Raw genomic sequence first — 21,831 nt, 5'->3', positions numbered from 1 at the left:
GGAGGGGAAAAACTTCCACTCAAACTTTATTGGAAGGTGGTAATCTGAGCTGATCTGAAACATTTTTGATGCTATATGAGTAACGCAGACTTTTTCTGCCATGCAGGTCATACATTTGGTAACAGTAAATATAGATTTCTTTACAAGGTATAGTTATAAGTGCTCTAAAAGAGCATTTGTTCATCCTTTTGTTGCTGTTGTAAATAATTATCCATAAAGTATCTGATGTAAAAAATAGACTGTAAAATGGAACTAAGATCTCTAATATTTCTGCCCTTTATTGACATAGTTCCATATGCTGGAAATGATTTATGATGATGTAGCCAAGCAATTTTTAGCCTCCACTCTCACATTGTTCAAATTACAATTATATTCCCCTCAGGGAAAAAGTACTATATATTTTCCCTGAACTGGCAATCTTTTCAAATTCTCTTCTTTTTTTCTTCCAGTGCAGTGCTGAAGTTGGCAGGTAAGGAGTTGCCAGGAGGTGAACTGACATTAGAAATGTCAGAGGTCAGCCCATGTGTGGGAAAGAAAGGGGTTGTCAAGAAAGCACATTAGCCTTTTTTATGGAAACATTCAGGTTGTATCTTTGTTGAGAATGACACAGTCCTGTGGCTGGGCTGTTCCTGCCTGGGGAGCAGAAGTGAAAAAAGGAAACTTGGAAAGGTTATAGATTTAGTAAAACGCTTGCTGTTGGTTGCCTAAGGGGAGTATTTAAAAAGAAATCTTGCTCTTATCTGAAATGAAAGGTTGAATGATTAATGATTAATCAGTGTGTATCTCCTTATTTTACCTGAGTCTGACAAAACGAAGCCCTCTGTTTACTTTGTAGGCCAAAGAGGTGTCACTAAATGACACTATTAATAAAACATATTTCCTGTAACATAATGTGTTCGTTCACTGCGAGTAATGCATAGTGTTACAGTGAGCTTTTGAAAAGAAATTCAAAAGCTTTGAAAGCTTACTATCGTAAGAAGCCAGTGTTTTAAATACTCTAAAACAAAAGGATTAAGCTGTGGTTCCACATTTTTCATCTTTCTTTTTCCTTGTTAAATTGAAGGCTGGAATTCCTTTACAAAATTAATTTCAGTTCCTGAGCAGACTTCAGAGTTCTGGTCACGATAAATCTTTTTCTTTTTCAAGTGGTTTACTTCAAGTTTCACTTGAAATAGAAATTACCCATTAATGGCATTGGCAGATTTATTTATAAAAAGAGCCCTGTTTCTAATGTTTTAATAGAAATGAGTCTGGAGAATTTGTCATGGGAGCGCTCTCCTATTTAAATATATATATATATATTTATATTTATATATATGTATGTATAATCCCTGCTAGATAAGCAGGAGTTCACAGATGTCAATGTAAGAACAGACTGTTTCATCAGTAAAAATTACTCTGAAAACAGATCATTTTCCAAATCAGAGGTTTCAGTCTTCAGTCCTTCCCCAGCCCCTGAGAGAGCATCCTGACAGGCTGGGTACTGCTGCTGTGCTCAGCACAAAGGTTTATGTGCATCGAAGTCACATTTCTCTCCTGGAAGGAAACCATAATGGCAAGCGTTGCTTCCAGGTGGAGTGCGGGAGTGCGTTTGGACCTAGGGATGTAGTGGGGAAGATTTATCTGCATCACAATTTCACAGTGAGATAAGAGCAAAATGCATGCAGCCTTGCAATTGACAGGATAGGGAGCTCTTTGTGTGTGGGTGTTTATGTGTAATATTTTATGAACTATTCAAAAGTTATGCTTTAGACTTTTTGTTTCTGCACGTGATTTAACTACCTGCCCAGTTCTTGAGGAGTAGCTATGTAAAAGCAATGATTTACATATCCTCTGAAATTTACAGCTGGACCAGCAAGATTTAAATCACTGTAAGAGGTCATCTCTCCTTTTGGTCTCTGACTTCTTTGCTCTTCTGCTAAAACAGAATTACATTTCTAATATTAATTTCTGTTCCCTGTTGCATATGTATTTCACTTGAACTAAAACTGCAGGTACTGTTTTTGCTGTATTCTCCATTAAGTGAATTTATGTAAAGATTATGTAAATATTATACAACCCCAGGGTTGGATGGCACATCCTAGTTCACACAGAGCTCCTGGTACATATTCCACAGTTTTCTTAAGTGATTCCACTGAGTTGACTTGAGAAGGAGGATGTATTTCAATGAGGAAGATGGAGAGTAAAAGCTGCACGGATGTGGTCAAAGTCCTGCAAGTCTAAATCAGAGCAAAATGCAAATCAGATTTATATTATCTGTGGTTACACTGCCATCTAGTGACTTAAAGAGTCAATGTATTTTTTTTTTTTAAAGATTAGCGTCTTCATGACACATTTGTCTAATTACGGCAACGATCGCCTGGGGTTGTACACCTTTGTGAATCTGGCCAACTTTGTTCATACGTGGACAAACCTGAAACTGCAAACTCTTCCTCCGGTGCAGCTGGCTCACAAGTATTTTGAACTATTCCCCGAGCAAAAGGACCCTCTCTGGCAGGTAGGCAGGCTTGCTGATAAGCAGATCAGGAAAAAAAAAATGGTCTTGATGGTGTTTTTTTTGAAGTTCTTTGTTTCAGTTTCTTCTAAAGTAATATTTTCAGATTTGCTAGTGAGTTTCAATCCAAGCAAATGCTTGGCTTGCTATTACTTTAATCTCCACAGAAAGACTGCAAAATTAATATGTACTACCATGTAGTAGAAATTAATTTGTTTTATTCCTGTCTTTACTTATTTTTAGAATTGTGGGAAATGAAGGAAAGGCGTTTGGTGTTAGTTCTCGTCTTCTCCTTTTTAAGCGAACAAGACTGAATCATTTGAAAGAGAGATGTATATGCATGTTTTAACAATTGGCCATTAAAGACAAACTTTATTGTGAAACAAGTGTGTGAAGTGAAGAAGGAATCCAAAAAGAGCAAAGAGCACTAAGACCATGGGTACCTTAATACTAAAATCGACTCACGAAGCAGAAATAGATTAGAATAGAAAGTTACTCACAAAAAGCTGAGTGTCCAGGCAAGAACTTGACCAGCACGTCGTAGTACACTGATGTTGTCAACTCTGCTGTTTGATTAGGCCACTCTCCTAAGTGAGCAAATTGAATATGTCAGGAATCTGAAGATAAGCTACAGCTGAAGCCTGCACTACCTTGCAGCTGACGCTTCTTCAGCCAGTGACCCAGTGATAAGAGCACAGTCCCTAAAGAGAAACTGCTGCAGGAACCAGTGACTGTTGTGATGCTCTGTTTGCAGCCACTCGGTGACAGTTCAGTGGAATGCCTCGGTAATATAGATACCTGTAACCCTACCTGGATATTGTATATCCCAAATAATCATCTTTGTGAGGTGACTCAAAATATTCTAGAGAGCAAGCTTTACTAAATCAAACCTTAGAATGAATTTAAGCTTGTTTATTCAAATGTTTTTAAGTGTCAGATATTGAATTGCCAATTTATTAAGAATCTGAATATGAGATTGCAAATTTGGCTGTAAATTTACAGCTTGAAATTCATGCTGTTCCTGAATAAAGCATTGAACTAGCGGAAGATATGTTGAGAACTTTGCATAATGTTAAGGGAGTATGAATTTAAAAAATGGAAATTAGCCTGTAGCCAAAGGACTTGAATAATTAGTATAACATAGCACTGACATTTTTGAGTAACAATGACTAACATCTACTGAAAGCGGTGTTTTTTGTCTATAATTCACATAAACATAAATGCAGTTAGAAGAATGGTAATTCCCTTCATCTCAGCAAAGTACTGCCAAAGAGCAGTGTCAAAATTTGTATGCAAGTAGCATTTGTAAAACAAATGTAAACTGATTCAGATGTAAAGCAACACTTGAAAAAAACTATTACATCAGGACCCACTGTGGACTCAGTAGTCTGTACTGATTTGTACTGGGGGATCAGAAGATGTATATGTGAATGGAAATTCTTCTACTATAATTAATTATTCTTCTACTTTAATTAATTCACCATTTTAGTTTTAAAACTGTGGTATATATAAAGTGATACCCATTAAAACAATGTAAAAGAAAAAGTAATTAGAGAATTCATTAGCAATTTCAAGTCTTCTTAATCTCTATATAATTGATTAATTTTGAATTATAGCCAAATCTACCGTATGTTGGATTAGATCTGTCTTTGGCATAATTCTGTTAAATTTACTGACATTCATTTGAGAAATGATCTTGTCCCAGGGTCTGTTGAGTAGTTTGACTCCTACATATAGGAATGAGTTAAAATGAAAACTGTGTTTCTGCTGCATACTTGTCTGAAAGTGTCTATTCCCACAAAAATAAATTACTGAAATAGTTTTTTCATACATAATGTGTTTTTTCTATCATAAGGGAAAATAGTAGTTTATGTTAAGAATATTTGCATATTGATTACAAATTGTTAATTTATGTAAACAGAATTTAAGAACCATGTCAGGTATGATTATCAATAAAATTCTTAGTAGTTGTTGTTCTCCATTTTAGAATCCCTGTGATGACAAACGGCACAGAGATATATGGTCTAAAGAAAAAACCTGTGATCGATTACCAAAATTCTTGGTTGTAGGACCACAGAAAACTGGTGAGAGTTTATTATTTCATCAAGATAGTGTATGTGTAAGTAGAAGTAATTAGAAGTAAAAAAAATCAGGTTTTTCTCAGGGTGCTCTATATAGATCTTGGTCATCTGTTAGTATTTTTATTTTCAAGCATCTAAATACAGTTTAATAATATAAATTACAACAAAAGACCATATAAATTTTTACATAAATATAAACATTTGCAGAGTTCTGGTGTGCGTCAGATTTTTGTGAGCTTTATTTCAAAATGAGTAATAGTGCTAAGTCAACAAGATTGACAAGATCTTGTCAAAGCTGAGGGAGGGAAAGACAGACATTTTTCCAATCGTGTAGATTCGTAACTGCAAGTTTTTGTCTGTGCTGCAAGTGTCTTTTTTAGAGAAAATTGTTATTTCTTGGAATTTACTTTATGTGAAGAAGTTCCTAATGGAAAGTTTGAATTGCAAGGTTACAATAGTTTGTGAAATAACTTCATGGTTAATTTTCTTCTCTGTAATTATAAAATTGTTTATCTGTTTCCTTTTGTCTTCACCTTTTAAATTAGGTTTGTAACAATCTCATGAAAAGTTATTTTTAATGCAGTTTTTAAAAGCATGAAAAACAACATGGGCACTCTAGTTTCTCTGTTACCTATTTAGAGTTCTTTAAATCCCTTTGATTTAAAAACATAGAAGATACAGATTCATAGGTGACATAAATCAGCATCCCTTCACTGATGTGAAAAAGGAATAAAGTAGGTTTAGTCCATCAGAGGGTATGACCCATAAAATATGTGTGTGCGTGTGTATTTTAATCTTGGATTTTTGTCCCATCTGCAGGTACCACAGCCTTGTATTTGTTCCTGATCATGCATCCTTCCATCATTAGTAACTCCCCCAGCCCAAAAACCTTTGAGGAGGTACAGTTCTTTAATAGAAATAACTACCACAGGGGGATTGATTGGTAAGATGGGTTATTAGTATAAATATAAAAGTTTATATATTGTGAACAGTACAAAAATGGCATTGCTGTTGGTAATGTTAACTGTTTATGCATAGAGAGATTAAAAAAAATAACCTTCAGTGTCCTTCTAAAATAAGTAAATTCAAGTGAATAATAGTCATAGTGCATATCATAAGTGCAATAATTTTTGTGAGGCTTTCTCTTAAATATCCAAGTATTAACATATGCAGAAAGACTAAAAACGTTAATTTATTAATTCTCCAAGTCTTTAAAGGTAAATTGTAATATATTTCTATGACAGGTAACTTATTCCTTACTAGACATGCTTCTGAAGTTGGGACAGTGTTGTTAGTTGAATACATATGGACGCAAAAAATGTGTTCCTATTACAAATCTCACTTCTTACAAAAAAAAAAAAAAAAAAAAAGGAAATAGATCAGAGATGCAATTTTTCCTTTATCTACAATTTAGGAATAGCAATCAGGTAAAGCAGGGAGAAGGAGAGACTCTCAAAATATTTTTCAAAGATGTAGTAATTAGCAGAATGTTAATGGCTCAGTAGGGTAGGTAAGTAGTGCTAAAAAGGAGTATGCTTCACTGCTGCTATGTTCACTGTGGCTACCAGGGAACCACCAAATGTATCTACACCCAGAAGGTCATTCTTGATTTCTCTTGCCTTCAGAAAGTGCTGCATTATAAAACACTACAAGATGAAAAACAGTAACATCCAGTAGTGGCTGGGGAGCACCATTAAAAGATTATTGATGTTTTGTCTTTTTCTGTTTTTTCCCCAGTCTGAGGGAAAATAGTTTTATTGCCTTTGACTTTGTATTCATCCATAAAATTAGCAGGTTGAACACGGTTGTATGGTCGTAGTGTAGATATGTCAGATCCAATTTCTTTTTATGTCACTTAGTTTTTACAGAATTATAATCATTTCAGCAGTTTCTTACACAAAGTGTGGTGAGTCATCCAGTTAATACCAACTGAGATTCTGGCTGAATGACTGGAAATTAAAGAGCTGAATCTTTGCTGTTAAGCTTTCTGAAGTCAGGGAAGATGACATGCAAACAAGGCATAGTGGATCTATGCTGATGGTGACAGATTAAGTTCAGTGAGCCAGTTCTACGAAATCATCATTTTCACGTGGCAGGAAGACCACTTTGCTGCTTCTCTCATTCCTCCTGCCTTAACCACTTCCCTAACATGCAGATACAGTTTGTCTGCTAGACATGTGCCAGATTACTTTCATCTTAACACAGCACTGGTGCATAAGGCTCCCAGTGGTCAACTTTATAGACCAGGTACAACATTTTGTCAGGTCTCACTCCAGAGCATCCATCTGGCTATTGTCTATCTGTGCTGCCTACCCCAGTCACCCCTGGCAGGTTCTCACAGGTAAGTCTTCAATATTCCAAGCTACCTTTTGATGCAGTTGTTTAACTCTTAGGTTTGTATTCTGTCTGCCAGACAGATCTCTCAGACCTTCATTCTAACAGAGTATTTTAATGCTGTCATGTAATAAGCTTACCAAATGTTAATTAAGTATATGGTCTCTCCTCATTAGTCCATGAATTGGCTAGGATTCATTCAAAGCAAGAGTTATCACAAATAGCAGTTCTCTAAAACCTTCGCAGCTTTGACGTTATAGAGTTTAATAAGTTGTCCCTAAGAATTAGCTTCTCAGAATCAGATGTCACAAAGTTCAGTTTCTTTAAACCACTGTAGATTCCTGCCTTTTCTCTAAATACCTTGTAATCAGTGGCTGTATGCTAATGATGTGTGTCCCCTAAGGAAAACTGCATGTGCATCAGTCAGTTCCAACCTCTCAAGACTTCTGGCTGTGCCTGCAATGGTTACAATTTCAAAGACAACAAGAGCATGTCATTTATATTGAAAGTAGTTCAATCCTATGAATAGAACAAGGTCTGAGCACTGGAAGAAATTTCAGTACTTAAGCATGACCATCAGAAGAGGTTGTTTTAAATGCCCTTTATTTTATTGATAAAAGGTTTAACTGAAAAATCAAGAAGACCAACATTTCCCATTTCTTCTTTCTCCCCAACAGTAATCAGAAGTAGTCTGAGGGCTAGGAATAAAGAAGTCTGTATGTGACATTTGAGATTATTGGACATGAATTGGAATTTTGAAATAATGTATGAGGAAAGCTCACAAAGAAAACTAAAAGGAATTCAACCCATGTTTCCATTCATAGAACGATAATAGAAGGATGCTGTCACTGCTTAGAAATGTTTCACCTGCTGAAGCTGTGGTGGTTTTTTATTGGTGCATCTACCTCATATAAACAAGCTATTTTCTGCTTTTTAGAAAAAGCAGTTCTGTTACTAAATATCTATTTATTACAATATTTCACAATAATTGGTGTCTGCAAAGGACCAAATTTGGGAATTTTTTTTTAACTTTTGACATTGATTGGTCAGAGTTCCTTCTGACCAAAGAGTTAGAATTCTCTATTCGTAAATAAATACCTGAATATCATAATGTTTTCTTCCACCTATGAAAAATAGCTGCAATGTCTAGTTAATGTAGTGAAGTGAACAAAGCTAGTACCAAGTAAAACATGATCAAAAATACAATGTAAACTTCTTGTTGCTTTTATTTACCAATTAGGCTATTATTTTTATTGATTATCGAAGAATAAAATGTACTTAACAGATTTGTCAGACTTTCTGTGGCTTTCAAGTAATTCTGAGAATGATGTTTCTTTCCTAGGTACATGGATTTCTTCCCTACTCCTTCCAATGTCACCACTGACTTCCTCTTTGAGAAAAGTGCCAACTATTTTCATTCTGAGGAAGCTCCTAAACGAGCTGCTTCCCTTGTCCCCAAGGCCAAGATCATCACCATCCTCATTGACCCATCTGACCGGGCATATTCGTGGTATCAGGTACGCATTCTGAAGAACACAGGCAGTCACAAGTCAAATAAATAAGTCAGGTTTCCACCTTGAATCCACTCTCTATGTTCTTTCAGTCTATATATATATAAAGGGGTTAGACAATATATATAAAGGGCTTAGACAATACAAGCTTTTATTGGTCAGTTCGTGCTATATATATATATATATATATATATTATGTTTTTATCATTAACCATAGACTAAGGTATCTGTCCATATAAATCTGAAAAATCTTTTGAAGGTTAAAGTACCAGAAACCACATTTTTGAAAGTCTTGCTAATCTAAGCATATAAAAATACTTGCTCGCTTGATTAATGTATGTAATCAGCACACGGATAAATTAGTTTATACAAACATTGGCATGGCTCATGTTCAAAATATGGGGTTTGTATGTGTCCATGATCTTGTTGTTTTGCACATACCTAATTAAAATAAAAACAGGTGCAGAAATAATAGCTGAATTGCAATTAAAGGTAGAACTTCCATCTTAAATGCATTATCAGTACTGAGTACTTTTTTACTGCAGTACTTTACTTTAATGTTTCATAGCACTAAAGTACTGGAATTCCTTTGTGGTGTTGTTGTTGTTATAATATTAGAAGAAACTATGTTAATGCTGAAGGAGTATTCTGCAAATTATAAAAATAAGTAGATTCCCCATATGTAATTTGCAACAGTTATTCAAAGCAATAGTAAATATTTAGTGGAGTTGAGAACATAGCATAAAATTAAAAGGGATGATTGAAGGTTAGTTTAATACAAAGCATGGCTATCTAGTTTTTTGATCTATATATTATGTTTTTATCTGTATTTTGAGGAATCAGGGCAGATTGTGGTACCGATGCTTCTTTTTAAAATATTTTTAAAAGATATTTTAGTAACAGCAACAATGATAAAATACCATAAATTCCATATAAAAATATGATGAAATCCTTTACACAGTGCAGTTGTTGATACCTAGTATTTCAGCAGCATAACAATTGCATACAATTAAAAGCTAGGTGCCAGTTACCTTGGTATAAGATATTTAAAGCACAGATAGTAAGCTATGTTCAGAATAGATTTCTACTTCTCCAGCCCTAGTCCTAGTTAATAGTTTTGACTTAAAATAAGCTATTTTTATTCTTCTGGTCCACATGAAATTGGATAAAATGCAAATACAAAAAATACAATTCCAAAAAGAACAAAGTTCTTATAAGTTTTATGACATATTTTTTGTTATTGTTATGATGAGGAGAAATGAAAGCTGTAAATCCAGTCTGGCCCTGCTTTGAATAGCAGGCTTGACTTAGAAACCTACTGAGAGCTTTTCTGACCTGAGTTATCTAATGATCCTCATAAATACCAATTTTCCTTTCCAATTATTTGCCTTGTTTAAGCTGGAAAAAATAAAATATGAAACTACTAGAAACAGAGCTTCATGGTATTTTTGTTTGTTATGCTAGATTTGTTTGTACAAAAGCTGCCACCCAGTTTTTGAAAAACTAAACATTTATGCATTCTATTTTGTTATTGCTAGCATTAGTCTATCTTCTAATTTCTTTTGGTACAAACATTAGCAGTGTTTATCCCAGCATTTTCAACAAATGAATACAGATGAGGACTTCTTAACCTAAAGTAACCTAAAGCAACTTCTATTCTGGATAATCACTCATGGCAAGGTCAGTAAGACTGACCGGTTTTTTCTTATTTTCACAACTTCTGTGGTGTGTAAAACTCAGCAATGTAACTTGTTTTACAGCATCAACGATCACATGAAGATCCTGCAGCTCTAAAATTCAGTTTCTATCAGGTGATCACAGCTGGACCTCGAGCCCCTTCTGAGCTTAGAGCTCTCCAAAAGAGATGCCTAGCACCTGGATGGTATGCTACACATATTGAAAGATGGCTAACTTACTTCCCACCTTATCAGGTGAATAAGACTGTAACTTGACATCCTAAACTTACATATATAATATCCTAAAAGATTACCTTAGTAACAGTCTTGCCTAATGAGTGCTGATCCTCAGGGGATATCCTAGGTACACTCTAACATGCTTTAAGACATTGATTATTCATAGCTGTGTTCTAATTAGCTGACCTGACATTGCTATGGATATTGTGTATTCCACGCAGCTGAGAACTTATGCAAAACAGATCAGAGTGATCTGGAAGTTCAAGAAACTTCATTGGTGCTCATTGAATGCTCTGGTATCCTGAACTGCCTTTAGCTTACAGCTTTTTTTTTTTTTTAATTTGCTCATGCTTTGATCACTGTATGTCTGATTCCTTGTCTGTAATGTTGAGGAAAAGAGAATTAAGCGTGCAGTGCTTTGTGGTCTTTTTAGTATCAGATATTCCATCAAGCTTCGCAAGAAAAAAAAAAAAAAAGATGGAAAATAATGAGATGCTTCTCAGTAGTATTTCTGTCCTCTCTGAGTGGTAACAAGTCTCATCTACTACCAAGTGATGTAAGCTGGAATTTTGCCCTCTGTATGTGGGAGGGAAGGGGGAAAATCGCTCTTTAAAATAGATTTGGCACCTGAAGACTTTGGGATATATGCAATATTTTTTTCCATCTAAAATAAGGAATAACATGAAAATGGATGTGATCTAGTGAAGCTGTAACACTTCAATCTTTAAATGCATCATTGTCTTCACCCAGTCCTTGGTTCTTTCATGCACTGCCACTGTGTCACCCTCCTTAGGCTATGATTATAGTAGTGAACAAACCTGGACACAAACAGTTTGTTGAGTCTGGACATAAACAGTTTGGTTTTGTGGATGAGAGGTTTTAGAAGTGTGGATCCAAGTCATGCTTATGCCATTTAGTCTCAAGAACAAAGAGCTGCCTCTGATTTGTTTTTGTTAACAGTATAAATAAAACTTTTGTGTACATCAATGTGTTTGCCATCTCAGACATCACCATTTTTCAAGATGAAATCATAGTTTGCCTGATGACTTTTCTGTAACTGTTGCTGCTCCTAATCACGTACATTTGGTATCTATTGCAAACTCTGAAAATCCTTGACATATCCTTTGTGTTAAGACCAGTTTTTCTGTCTTTGAGTCTCAGAGGGTGTCTGTTTATGGGCCCAGAGATTTTGGTACAGATGGAGCATAAACAATCTGAAAATTGTATCTCCCCTGTAAACTTCTGCTGGTATACAACATACAGGTTTTTAGTCTATTTCTGGCCCTGTGTAAAATCAGGCCTCAGAAGATTTGCATCCTAAGCCCTGAACATAATCTGCTATACAAAAACAGGGAGACAATATCACATGATCAGTATCTCCTTCATAGATTTATTTCTGGAATAGATTTTTCTGACATTAACAGTGTGTCTGGCACTACTCCTCACCCAACATTTAAAGATAACTTTAGCTGAGGGAGGTTGGCTGCAGCCTGAACCTTCTGTTTAGCCCAGATTTGCTTAGCTGAGACAATTTGGCTGGAGTCCATACCTTCTGTTTTCTTAGAGTGTGCCAAAGAAGTTCTGGTTGGTGTTATTCTTCACATATTCTCTTTTGGGACAGCCTTGCAGAATTCATGAGATACACAGTACTGTCATATCATGATACTTGTATGAAATTTTCTACAACATATTTTCATTAGGTTTTCTCCAAAGTAACTGATGAGCACTGAACAGTGCGCATCATCAGACAGAATTTTGCCAGATTTTGCCTCCCACAATGATGGTGAAGAACCAGCCCTGATAGCTTTATATTTTCTCTGTTAAAGTATTAGGAGTTAACTTGCATTGCAAAAGCAACAGCGTATGGTAGGTTATATCCAAACTTGTTAGCAATTTCAGAGAACTGCTGAAGCATGAAACAGTTACATAAGCTAGACCTAAAAACAGATTGGCTTAGAAATATAGCCTTGTAGAGCCTTAGTCAGTAGGCATATAGTAAGTGGCAGAAGTTGCAACAAGGATTGGTAAAGTTCCCCTAATATATTTTGTTGTCTGCTCCCTGAAAGTGTCAAGATTTTGAATCAATTTCCATTGGCAAAACTTTTTCTTACATGTCTTTTTTTTTTTTTTTTTTTTTTTTTCACGTGGCAGAAGCAGGGATGGCCCAGATTTTTCTATTTGTTAAATACTGAAGAAGAAATATCATTCTTTTTCTTTTGGATGGAAATATTCCCCACTTGGGATCTTTTTTGACCACTGTGCTATGAAGCCTTTCAGACCTTACTTCTTAGTAAAACAGCGGGTTCATTTTTGGACTCAAGCAGTCATAATGCATCTGATTTGAAAGACTTCTGGGATGAGCTACTGATTTCTGAACAGCTTGATACTTCACTAATCCACATCTCTAAATCCACATATGGGTAATTCCAAAGACTGATCTTTCAAAAAAAAAAAAAAAAAAAAAGACATTTTCTTCCTTTTGATTATGCTCTGAAACCTTATAGAATTGCAAACCTAATAAGCTTTATCCAATCCTGGAAGCAAATCATAGCCTCTGTCCTTGCATAAAGAGCAAGCCTTAGCACTGCATACGGAATGAGACCATTGAACCGTCTGCAGATTTGTTGCCCCCCTCCTTTTCATCACCAAAACATGATGGAAAATGTAAAGCTGTTTCCATGACAGGAAATGAATGCTTGCCTAATCCATTTCGGTGGGTCATTTAAGCATGATGCTACATTTGATATAATCCTCAGATACTGTTTATTTCCATGAAGATTCATGTCCAGGTAAAAGGGTAGCCCTATCTGAAGTACACTGGTGTGAGTGCAAATATGATCAAGTGTCACGTTAAGGGGTGTAGCTGATTAACCGTTACGGGCCTGGTCAGATTCAGGGTACTGAACCAGTCGGACATTCACCAAAAACACATTAACTGTCTGGGGGTCCAGTCAGACATTCACCATCAACGCATTAACGGCCTGGGGGTCCGTTCAGACATTCACCAAAAACGCATTAACCATCTGGGGGTCCGTTTGGACATTCACCAAAAATGCATTAACCGCCTGGGGGTCTGGTTAGATTCAGAACACTGAACTATCACGGATAACCACCCTCACCCTTGTTGCACTTAATGAGAGTTATCACAATGCAATCAAGTATGGTTTATTACAGCAACAGATAATCAGGTTCTTTTGGATTGCCGGTGATAGGGACTGTCTGCAAAAGCAAGTTAGTATGCATAAAATACAAAGGTGTTATAGGTGTTACAGGTGTTATAGGTGTTGTAGGTGTTACAGATGTTACAGGTGTTATAGATGTTATGGATGTTACAGGTGTTTATAGATGTTACAGATGTTACAGGTGTTATAGGTGTCACAGGTGTGCAGCCTAGAAATAAATGCGTTAAAAGGATCAAAGACTCTATAGAGATTTATAAGCAAGTATTCAGATCTCACCCAAAGGCATCCCAATGGGGGGGGAAGAGAGGCTCAGCCCGTCGACTGATCCCAGGAGTCAGGAGGTCCTAAGGATGTTGTATTTCCTCAGGATGGTATCTCCCCTGACAGTGGTATCTTCCCTAACATCCCCTTTCTCTTGGGCCAATTTATATTATTTTCTATCTTTTAGGTGGAGCTTGAGTGGCTCTAGTCAAGCATATCTTAGTTATGATTGGTGTAAAGTTTTCCCGTCTCCGTTTAAAGTAATAGGCTCCGAGAAACTCAGGGCACATGCTCAGTGAGGGGTGGTCACACCTTGGAGGCGGGTAGCTTTTGGGATGGAGGTGTGTTTTGGTATTATAATGATATTATAATGAGCAAAAAGTACACTAGGGTACAGCATTTGTCAAAACATGACAGGTCTTTGGCTTAGGGTGGCAAAAAGTGCAGCTTTGTGCACAAGAACAATTGAGGCCCCACCTGATTACAGAGCCTAGCCATGGTGTCTCCACTCCACTCTACGCTCCGTGCTGTTCCTCAGAGCTAGCACACCAAGTTTCCCCAGCGCGATAGCATCAAAGGTTGGGAGCCTAGGGAACGCTCAGATAATGCAGTTATGCCCTACCCTGAGAGCCTCTTCAATGCTGGACCTTTTCCTTAAAAATGTGAATGTTAGTTTTATTTTCCTAGTTACTTCAGGCATTTACACCACATCAAGCAGTTACAAAAAGAAGAAATTGCTTTCCAGCACCTGGCTTTCTTAGAGATGTATTTCACATTCTGTATCTACATGCCTGTCATGATGTCATCGTTACCTTCATTGATATTCTGAAGTGTTTTTCATAATATTTTGTATTCTTGTATAGTTTCAGAAGTAAGGCATTTAACTTAACATCTACCTACTATTTTTTGTCTTTTCAGTCATTTCCAGTGACAAGCCTTTCAATGTGACTGTAACATATATTTGTATATTCCCATGTCTGTGAGAATTAATATTTCTTTAGACACTAACAGCTTTTCTTTTTTTCTTTTCTGGACAAGTCTCATTCAGTTTCCTGCAATATTTCTTATATTTCTAGGCCCTTCACTGCTATTTCTCTTTTGCCACAACAGCTTCCAATTTGACATCATTTCAGATTTAATTAACATGTCATTATCCTACTCATTAATGATAATGACAAATAAAACTGGACCAATTATCTAGGGCATTTCTCATCATATAATGAATGACTTTGACAGTGGTAGAAGTTCCAGTTTGAAACTTGACATAATGAATTTTAAATTAAACTTCCATTTATTTTATTTTTTTGTAGTTGCTAATTATTGATGGACAGCAGCTAAGAACTGACCCGTCTACCGTAATGGATGAAGTGCAGAAATTTCTGGGAGTCTCTCCTCATTATAATTACTCTGAAGCCCTAACGTGAGTTAATTTTGTCATCATTATTGCTTGTTCATATGTTCCTAAAATACCAGTTAATCTGTAAATAAGGTCACTACAAAACAAAGCCTCTCATACTTCTCCCCTCATGTAAGTGTAGTAGGATGTATTCATTGGTGTCTGGAAAAGAGCACAATACAGGGTTAGATTTCCTGTAAATCATACACTGAAGTCACTAAATGTGGAGTTTGACTGTTACTGGAGTAGACATTTGACAAATGGACAAAATAAATACGGTGGGGATGACAAACTCCCAACCGACCCTGAACGTGTGTGGGATTTGCTACTCCACCTGGATCCCTACAAGTCCATGGGTCCGGATGGGATTCATCCCCGGGTGCTGAAAGAGCTGGCGGACGTCATCGCGGAACCTCTCTCAATTATTTTTCAACGATCCTGGGAATTTGGAGAGGTCCCGGTAGACTGGAAGCTGGCAAATGTTGTGCCGATTTTCAAGAAGGGTCAGAAAGAAGACCCTAGCAATTACAGGCCTGTCAGTCTCATGTCAGTGCCTGGTAAAATCATGGAGAAGATGGTTCTCGAACTTACTGAGGTGCACCTGGGGGACAAAGCAGTCATTGGTCCCAGCCAGCATGGGTTTGTGAAGGGTAGGTCCTGCCTAACTAACCTGATTTCCTTTTATGATAAGATCGCCCGTATGGTGAACCAAGGGAAACCAGCTGATGTGATCTTTTTGGACTTCAGCAAGGCTTTTGACACAGTTTCCCATAGGATCCTACTGGACAAAATGTCCACCATACAGCTAAATAAAAACATCATACGATGGGTGAGCAATTGGCTAACAGGCAGGGCCCAAAGGGTTATGGTAAATGGGGCTGCGTCAGGCTGGCGGGCGGTCACCAGTGGGGTCCCTCAAGGCTCCATTTTAGGGCCGGTACTTTTCAATATTTTTATAAACAATCTGGATGTAGGAATAGAAGGTATTTTGAGCAAGTTTGCTTATGACACCAAACTTGGAGGAGTTGTGGACTCGAATGAGGGTGGAAAGGCCTTGCAGAGGGATCTGGACAGGTTGGAGAGCTGGGCGATCACCAACCGCATGAAGTTCAATAAGAGCAAGTGCCGGGTCCTGCACCTGGGACGGGGAAACCCTGGCTGCACGTACAGACTGGGCGATGAGACGCTGGAGAGCAGCCTAGAAGAGAGGGATCTGGGGGTCGTGGTAGACAGCAAGTTGAATATGAGCCAGCAGTGTGCCCTGGCAGCCAGGAGGGCCAACCGTGTCCTGGGGTGCATCAAGCACGGCATCGCTAGTAGGTCAAGGGAGGTGATTGTCCCGCTCTACTCTGCGCTGGTGCGGCCTCACCTCGAGTACTGTGTGCAGTTCTGGGCACCACAGTATAAAAAGGACATGAAACTGTTGGAGAGTGTACAGAGGAGGGCTACGAAGATGGTGAAAGGCCTGGAGGGGAAGACGTACGAAGAACGGCTGAGGTCACTGGGCCTGTTCAGCCTGGAGAAGAGGAGGCTGAGGGGAGACCTCATCACAGTCTACAACTTCCTCGTAAGGGGGTGTCGAGAGGCAGGAGACCTTTTCTCCATTAACTCCAGTGACAGGACCCGCGGGAACGGGGTTAAGCTGAGGCAGGGGAAATTTAGGCTTGACGTCAGGAGGGGGTTCTTCACAGAGAGGGTGGTTGCACACTGGAACAGGCTCCCCAGGGAAGTGGTCACTGCACCGAGCCTGTCTGAATTTAAGAAGAGATTGGACTGTGCACTTAGGCACATGGTCTGAACTTTTGGGTAGACCTGTGTGGTGTCAAGAATTGGACTTGATGATCCTTAAGGGTCCCTTCCAACTCAGGATATTCTATGATTCTACGATTCTATGAACTGCATGTGAATTTTGGATGAGTAAAAAGGAATTTTATTTCAGCAAATGGAACATGGAATACTGACATGCATAAGGAGAAAGGAAGAAGACTTAGTTTCTGTTTTGGACATTAGCTGCAAGATTCAACAGTATCAGTCAAGAATATAACATCCACTCTGTATGTCATAAATACATATGTACACAAATTCTTTGGATTCTGACACTTAGATTTGGTTTCCCTTAAAGTAAGATTGATAGGATTACTCTTTTCAATAGGAGTCTATTATCTGTCCTTATAGGAAGCTCGCAGAAAAGAATGTTTTCATTTCTTAGAAATTTCTTTATTTAATGGTTTCATCTAGTTGTATTCTATTCTCTTTTATGGCACAGGTAGCAAAACAGACTTTCATTTTCCGTGAGATAGTCAAGTGCATTGTAAAGACAGAAAGGGACAAATGATCCCTGAAGTTGAGTCTATTGAAAACATATTTCATTTGTTTGGCTTTTTGGTGTTTTTTTTGGTGATGGTGGTGGTGGCTTGTTTGTTTGTTTTTGTTTGATTTTTTTTTAAATACTGAAGCCTTTGGCCTGGATACTGTGAATTAATCCCATCTGCATCTAAGTCTAGTGCATGCATATTCCTTTATGTCAGCCTTTGTACCCAGGTAATGTTCACAGAAATAAAGCAACTTTTTTGATTAGAGTGCACTGATGCCAGTTTGTCTTCTCAGCTGTTACCAGCTTGCTAACACCAGTAATTAATTTGTCTTTAAATGACTTCATTGTCACATGTATTTTTACAAATAATACAAATTATTTTTACTCATAATTTTGAGATTGCAGTATAGCAATGTGAAACAAAAACAAACAAACAAAAACAAACAAGCAAAAAAAAAACAAAACTTGGATTTGTGTATCACTTCTCCAAAGAATTAGAAGAGTTTTGTACCTTCTGGGTTTGTACTGTCCTGCCTGCAAGGAATGCCAATAGTGTATATTTTATGTATATTGGTATACCAGTATACCAAATTTACAGAATGGGAGTGAAGGATTTGGAAGTGAACTGTAGGCTAAGTATCTTAAGATTCACATTTTATAATTTGGGCAGAGATAACTAAGAAGAAAAAAATGTGCATGGTGGTTACATTGAGCTGATGAAATCAACCTAAGCCCAGCTGGAAGAAGTGTTTTCCGTCTTTGCTGTCAAAAGCTCTCTAAGGGAGAAGTCAAAACCCATTGCTTAGCCCAGTGTAGCTGTCTGGTAAATACATTGCTTTCTGTTGGACTTCCAAACTATAATATGTCTGAAACAACAAACACAGATGTTACCTATGTCTGTGTTGCAAGCAAAAGCCCTGTCTTTTTTTCTGCATGCCTACTCTCCATAGACTAAGAATGTATTCTTGGAAGACATGATGTAATCCTTAAAATGTGCCTAAAATTTGTGTCCAAAGTCTACATGTTAACATATATAGACTGCACATAAGTAATTTTGTTACAGTGATTATGCCAGTACCTCTGCCCACACTAAATCTGTCTTCCCCAACAGTAATCTTAATAATCACCTCATTGTATCATACATAGGTACCATCTTTTTTGGTATAAACTTCAGAGATGCATCCTCCTTGCAGCATCTTGTAGCCTTTACACTGCAAGATACAGTCTTTCCAGGATAATTGTTGGCTCCTGCCTCTCTCCTTTTTCTTCTCTTTATTTACTTCATTTGTTGTGTCTGGAGCAAGTTCTTAATGCCTTGCTCCTGTTAACTCTCTTCAGCTTCTCCATTTCCCCACTTGTTTGATGCCTTTTTTCCTGAAATGACTTTTTTTTTTTTTTTTGAGCAAAAAATAGCTCTTAAGATTAGCTCTTAAGCTCTTATTTTCTTATATTTCTGTGTTGAAAGTGTACAAAATACTTGTTTCAGGTTCGATTCACATAAAGGTTTCTGGTGTCAGCTTCTGGAAGAAGGAAAAACCAAGTGTCTTGGAAAGAGCAAAGGTAGAAAATACCCTCCGATGGATTCTGAGGTAAACCATTATACTCATTGGCATTATAAAGGGATTTAGCCATAAGTGAGACACCACAAAGGCAAAATCATAAGAAAGGAAAGAAGACAAAATCAAGTAGCCATTAATTATTTGACTACCTTTCCCTATAAATGAGGCCTTTAAGGTAGTTGTGGAGAGCACCATTTTTTTTAGTTCTTTATATCAAATGTGAAGAATTTAAGTTCTTGTTTGTGTTTGGGTTTTTGGTGTGGGGTTTTTTGATTGTTTGTTTTTGTTTGTTTGTTTGTTTTTGTGGTGGTATTTTGTTTTGTTTAAGAAAAAAATAAAAACGAATTTTGAAATTTGGCACCTGTTTGAAAAATGAACTTCAGTAAATTCAAAGTAGCTGTACCAGCTTCAGAGCAATTCTTAATTTACATGTCTATCTGAGAGCAGATCAGATCCTTTGCTTTGACACCAGTGTTTGTTATGGACACCTTTTGTTTCTTGAAATTATCTGTTAAAGTTCAGATTATAATTGATAAGCTTTAACTTGTATGCAGTAGATATCATAAAAAAATATATGAATTGCATAGGAGAAAGTAAAGTTTTGACACAGGTAAAAGAAACTTTGAAACTAAGAATTCACAGCAATTACAGTACAGCATTTTATTAAATAAAAATATCTGCTTTTATATCCATCAGTGCAGGGCTTTTCTGTCAACCTACTACAGAGATCACAATGTGGAACTGTCAAAACTCCTACACAAATTGGGACAACCTCTGCCATCGTGGCTGAGACAGGAACTACAGAAAGTAAGATAGCATTGAAAAAAAGTCTTTTTAAAATCTCTTCCACACTTCAGTCATCCTACCTAAAGTCTCCAGTAGCTACCAGAAAGTCTTGTAAAATATACCTCTGCAAAAAAAACTAAAAGATAGAAATTATTTCCATATGCTGGCGTGTGGATTGTGAAAATTCATGTGTTTCTTAGACCTCTGGTGGGCCAGATCTTTCTCATTAACATTTCTGGGCCTGTGGACTTGTGGACTACTGTGCACATATGTGGAAGTTAATTGCAGCTGATATAAGCTTCAGAGATACATGACCTGTCCAATTTCACTGTAAATATTTACATTTTTATATATCAGTTTAAAAGTATTGTGTCTCCTGTAGGTTTTGTAGTTCATTGTTAGACTGATGACAGTTTTTCTTTGCATTTGATTATTGTGTCTTGCATAAAATAAGAAAATTTAATGTAGCATAAAATGCCAAGTGTACTTCTGCCATTGGAATCAGCTTGCTAATACCTGAAGTATATACTAATAAGGGTGAGAAGTACAGCCATCATACACGATTTAGGTGTGCACAGCAACAAAACACATGGAGCAAAATCTGGAATCCACAGGCAAAAGCAGTGTAAGCAAAAGAAAAAAAAATACATTTCCTATGATTATAGCCTGTAGTAACAAACCCTTATAATGCGATAAGGGCCTTTGTCCATAATTGCTGCCTAATTTTTGCACTGACTGCAGCGGCAAAATACAGAATGTAGCCTGTATCTGAACAGAAATTTATTTGGTAATGTAAAACACAAATGTTGCAATAAAATCCTTATGAGCAGTATTATATTTCAACAACTGTGAGCCAAACTGAAGCAGTGCAATAACTGCCTTCACGCCTGGCTTCTATGAGCAGCCAAATCCAGATACATGTACATTGCTGTGAATCAGGAATGTAGCCACTCAAATGAAAACTGGTAAAGAGCAGAAACAGATCCATACTTAGATTGCCTTAATTTGCACCACTATTTTTCCTTAATTTATTTGCTTTTCAATCTATGCTGTGTGCATTCCAAGAACCCTCAACCTGATCAAAACTGTAGCATCGTGCAGTGACCTTCAGTTTGTCGGCTGCAAAAATCTGTCTGTTTTCCAGATGAAAATATTTGGTATTAAATTTTAGAAATAAGCTTTAGGGAAGAAAAAAAAAAACAAAAACAAAAACACGGGTCATGGTAGAAAATTGGGCTCTAATAATGAAAAACCACAAATATCCAGCCTTACGTTTTTGGTACATTTCAGTAGCACATCTCATAATATCAGTTTAAGTATGAGATAAACTCTAATAGTACTTAAAAGTTGAGGAAGAAGACTGTTCAAAATTTCAGCTGAATATGGCCTTACTGTTTCTCCACTGAACTTTGGCTCTGAATGTTTCTAAAGGCATGAAGGGGTAGTGAATACAGAAGATAGCTACAGTACTAAATGCAATGCTTTTTACAGTAGATATGTACTATTATCATAATTTGTTTTAGGATGACTAGATAAAAACATGCATCAGGTGGTGGAAAAACTTCCTATGTCTCAGTGCTGTTTTACAACATTTATGTAATCTCATAATTTAACTTTCAAGTTAATAGAATGAAAAGCAGTCTGTTACTCCCTAAATAGAAAACATATGTTGAGATCCTTACTGTACCTCTAGCTGGTAAACTTTATTATTTATTGATTTTGTGTATGTAATACTTGGTTTTGATAGGCCTGTAAAGCAAAATTCTAGACCAATTTGCTGTATATAACAATATTCTTTATGCAGCACATTTTTGCTAAGGGAATATGCATGATTAATGAGGAGGACCTACTAGAGTAGACATTTTTAAAATGAATATCTTTATTATTTATTAGAGAGAATGAAAATTTACATTTCATTTTAGATATTCACTGTCATACAGATTTGGCCCAAAAGCTGACATGTCTTAAAACACTCTTATTTGATAAAAGAAACACTCTGA

General features: G+C 36.9%; 1 protein-coding gene across 1 annotated transcript in view; it reads left to right on the top strand.

Annotated features, from left to right (window-relative positions):
- LOC309877326 (bifunctional heparan sulfate N-deacetylase/N-sulfotransferase 3) overlaps nucleotides 1-20,076 on the top strand; it is a 69,237-nt gene extending 49,161 nt beyond the window's left edge. Inside the window, exons 6-13 of the mRNA XM_082758597.1 lie at nucleotides 2,315-2,497; nucleotides 4,482-4,578; nucleotides 5,395-5,518; nucleotides 8,252-8,426; nucleotides 10,181-10,351; nucleotides 15,087-15,196; nucleotides 18,973-19,075; nucleotides 19,742-20,076. Of these exons, the coding sequence (XP_082614723.1) occupies nucleotides 2,315-2,497; nucleotides 4,482-4,578; nucleotides 5,395-5,518; nucleotides 8,252-8,426; nucleotides 10,181-10,351; nucleotides 15,087-15,196; nucleotides 18,973-19,075; nucleotides 19,742-19,861 (1,083 nt within the window). The 3' untranslated portion in view covers nucleotides 19,862-20,076. The remainder of the gene's footprint in view (nucleotides 1-2,314; nucleotides 2,498-4,481; nucleotides 4,579-5,394; nucleotides 5,519-8,251; nucleotides 8,427-10,180; nucleotides 10,352-15,086; nucleotides 15,197-18,972; nucleotides 19,076-19,741) is intronic.
- The last annotated feature ends 1,755 nt before the right edge of the window (nucleotides 20,077-21,831 follow it).

This window comes from Aythya marila (assembly GCF_965140915.1).
Source record: "Aythya marila genome assembly, chromosome: 4".
Classification (NCBI taxonomy): domain Eukaryota; kingdom Metazoa; phylum Chordata; class Aves; order Anseriformes; family Anatidae; genus Aythya; species Aythya marila.
The sequence above is the reverse complement of the archived record's forward strand: the minus strand, read 5'-3'. Positions and strand labels throughout refer to the sequence as shown.